General features: G+C 38.5%; 1 protein-coding gene across 1 annotated transcript; it reads right to left on the bottom strand.

The window, feature by feature from the left end:
- Positions 1-641: 641 nt before the first annotated feature.
- Positions 642-3,224, bottom strand: mrps10 (mitochondrial ribosomal protein S10). Its single transcript, XM_085770545.1, has 7 exons — positions 3,091-3,224; positions 2,849-2,892; positions 2,180-2,249; positions 1,922-2,061; positions 1,732-1,840; positions 1,047-1,136; positions 642-940 (listed from the first exon to the last, which is right to left on the bottom strand). Exons 1-7 carry the CDS (start codon positions 3,214-3,216, stop codon positions 872-874), a joined length of 648 nt encoding a protein of 215 aa, XP_085626671.1. The 5' UTR covers positions 3,217-3,224; the 3' UTR covers positions 642-871.
- Between the last annotated feature and the right edge of the window lie 444 nt (positions 3,225-3,668).

The following is a 3,668-nucleotide window of genomic DNA, read 5'->3' as shown; positions in this document are numbered from 1 at the left end:
CACTGAACTGAGGCTCTCAAGCCAGCTACATTCAAACATAATTGGGAAAGTCTGGTTTAGTTAAGTATTATATTGATGGAAGAGAAACTTTATATAAATGGGACACCATTAGCAGGAGCTAAAAATGTCAGTAATCGTGATTTGTGTTGTATAGCTGGAAATATTGGGTCTCTGCAGCAGAAAAGTTTCCTACCACTATTTCCTTTGCGAACATGAATTGCAATATGATAAATGTCGAAGCTCCTTATCATGCAGGAAGACGGAGGGAGAGAGGGCAAGCCCCCGCAGTCTTTTTTTAGAGTCGTGAAGATAGCCAAGTGTCTGTGATGATGATGATAAATACAGGGACTTTTAAGAAACTTTCAGGAAATGACAGGAAGGATGAGCCATCAGGCACTCAGGACAAGAACACCATGTAAGTGACTGTTAAATAGAGGGGACATGTTGAATCCAGTTGATTTTATGTGTTGCATTACAAACTACTGTATAACAATTTATCAATAAATGCAGAAACTAATGTCTTGTGTGCTGGTCTTGTGTCCTGCAGTACATATACATCTTTAAACACTTGTATAAGTTACAGAAGAAGACACAATTGTCACAATGACTAAATGACAGCTCAAAATGTTTGTGTTGTTAAATGCAGAATGTGACATTTATTGGGAAGAGAAACATACAAATAATTCCACATTGTTTTACCACAGAGAAAACAAACGAAAAAGACAAAACAACAACTTTGAGTGCATAAAGAAACTGGTTCATGGCGACAATGATGACGTTTCTTTTACATTGTACATGATGAGCAGTTCAGGAGGTCATGACGAGAAGTGAAGAGCAGGATTTCAATTTTAAAGTTTGCTCATCACTACGTTCACTGACTGGGCTTGTCGTCCTCCCACATCGGCTCAAGGATGTGATCGGGAACCTTCTCCATGGCGGTCTGACAACACGAACACAACACAGAGGGGGGGGATAAATAAATTAATTCCATCAGTCTAGTAAACCAACGTCTCTTATGCGGAATAAGACAGTGAGTGGTGTCTCACCTTTGTCACCTGCAGGGCTACGCCTTCAGGGAGGTTCCTCTGGACGTATTCGAGGTATACCTGGGCCGTGCAGCCCGTTAGATGAGACAACTACAAAATGGAAAGAGACTAATTAAACCAATTATCTTATCATCATGAACCTACAAGAGTTGAATAAAAATAATAGATTGGTTTTATATAGCGCCTTCTAAAGATACCCAAGGTGCTCATACGCATTCATACCAGTGGTGTTAAGCTACATCTGTAGCCACAGCTGCCAATAAATACTATATTCTTTATTCTTTATCCTTTATTCGGATCCCCATTAGCTGCCACTAAGGTGGGAGCTACTCTTCCTGGGGTCTGCATACTACAATGTTTTGCAAAAATATGACAAATCACATACAGTAGTGTATAATAGATATCAGTTATCTGATCTGACGGGTCAAATTGAAAACATTTTTGTGACAAAAACGAGACAAAACACATAGAATAGATGTCAAACACCTAATATATTGTTATGAATAATACTCAATATAATAATAAAACCTTTTGACACACATGTGGGTTGATTTTCAAGGCATTTGTACAGGTATTCTTGTATCTAATTAGATTTGTGCTCAAACGAGTTGAGTCAAACTTAAAAAGTGTAACAAAGTATTTCTGCTATAAAAGGTGTAAATCAAACAGGATTCAACCTCCTTACCTCAATGCACCGGTAGTGCGTCCTCATCTCATACTGGGCCCTGTGCTTTTTGAAGATGTGTACGGACTTCAGGAGTGTGAGCCTGTCTATGTCCTTGGGAGGTTCATATCTGTTGCAGAGGAAAAGTTGGGTTACAATGATGATGCCATTAGTTAAGATTATACAGCGGTTAACAGTAATCAAGACTCACACTTTGCTGATGGTGATGCCCAGCTCTTTAGCAGCCATGGTGGCAAAAAACTCATAGCTGTCCAAGACGGGCTTTTCATGACCTTTAACTAACAGGGACACCTTCTGAAACAGTACATCAGGCTCTTCTGTGACTGTAATCTGTAAGGAGATATAAATGTAAGAAGGGAAAACATGAGTGAATGAAAGCCACACAATATGACATGATTGTAATACTGAGCAGTCCGAAGTAAATAAATATATTCTACTGGTAACTTACAGCTGAAGGTGTCGATGAAAACACTGCAGATGTGTGGAAGGAAGTGTTGGATGTCAGTGGGAGGTGGGACCTAAGGAGACAGATTCAACAATTTCTTCAGCTCATTCAGCATTGCTTTAGCAATAGCGTTCAGCTGCTTTCAGCATTCACACGCATTTTCTGCAGGAAATGCTATCTTTTTCTAGTTTAATTTCAAATGCATATGCTTGAGACAGCTGTTTTAAGTTGCTTCTGGTTTCACAATCAATGATGAAAAACCAACTGAATATATTTTATAAATGCTGCAAATACAATACAATGCACATCTCTGCCTCACTGTTTGCAGTTTTTGTAGGATCGTGCACTCTACCAATCTTACTGTCAGATACATATTTGTTTTGCAGATTTTTTTAACTTCTGAATTTACATCTGACACCTGTGCCTTTTGACTTAAAACATATTACACTGAATTTTATCATAACCAATACCAAATGCTCTAATAATAGATAATAGATCGACGGAGAAAATCAGTGACAACCTATTTGAACAAAACAAAACAGAACAACAGATATTTAATGCAGACCCCAGGCAGAAAGAGCTGTAATAGTGTCTCATTGACAACCAACAAGCAAAATCATCACTGCACAAACATAGACATTAAATAAGCAGAGAGGGAAAACGATCACCTACCTGATCAGATTATATTTCCTGTGGCCTGAACAAACTCTCGGCCCCTGTGAATAAATAAAAGTTAGATCATTATTAAACCTTTACAGGTGACATTAGCTGTGTAACCACCATGATGCATGCTGCTGCTGCTGCTGCCGTCAGTGGCCAACTGTGACGTTCACTGACCAACTACCAAACAAACGAACAAACGTCAAGTTATTTGGGGTTTTTGTTTTTAAAAAAATATAAGGTAGTTATGTTACCAAATGTGGGATTCCCGTGAGTATCCTTGCCAAAGAAAATAACTCTCGCCTGAGCACCACGGGGGCAGCCATGTTTTTTGAGGGGGAGGAGTTTAAGGACTGACAACTGCACAGTACTGCCCCCATCAGGCCTGGAGGATCGGTGTTGGTGTTTATCATGAACGAATGGTGAATGAATGAATGAATGAATGTTTTTATAATAGATCCCAGGTGTTTGACTACATCACAAACAAATTTATATTCTTTTGAAATGTGCTTAAATATTTCCATTCAATGTCATTTTCAGGAAGGTAAGTCCTGGTTTCTACATATAGGGGCTTTATTATTATCCTTATGCAGAAAAGGAAACACAAGGAAACTGTGTTGTAATAGTTTGTCACCACATCTTCAAAGCAAATTCCATACTTCATTTGGAAATATGTACCTGTTATGTAGGCTACCTGTATATACCTGTGATTCAATTACTAGCTAGCTGTGCCCAGAGTAATTGTATTACTCTATGATGTTCTTAAAATAATCTCTACCTTAACCAAACAATATGTAAATATAACAAAGACACACTGATAGAGGCTCTTCAG

This window comes from Trachurus japonicus, chromosome 24, assembly GCF_045865225.1.
Source record: "Trachurus japonicus isolate A0001 chromosome 24, Traja_1.0".
Classification (NCBI taxonomy): domain Eukaryota; kingdom Metazoa; phylum Chordata; class Actinopteri; order Carangiformes; family Carangidae; genus Trachurus; species Trachurus japonicus.
This window is presented reverse-complemented; position numbering and strand designations above follow the sequence as displayed.

Coding starts and splice junctions, on each gene's coding strand:
- mrps10 (XM_085770545.1), bottom strand. CDS start 3,216: ATGGGGGCAGTACTGTGCAGTTGTCAGTCCTTAAACTCCTCCCCCTCA. Junction 2,250..2,848: donor AGGAAATATAATCTGATCAG/GTAGGTGATCGT, acceptor CTGTCTCCTTAG/GTCCCACCTCCCACTGACAT. Junction 2,062..2,179: donor TTTCATCGACACCTTCAGCT/GTAAGTTACCAG, acceptor ATCTCCTTACAG/ATTACAGTCACAGAAGAGCC.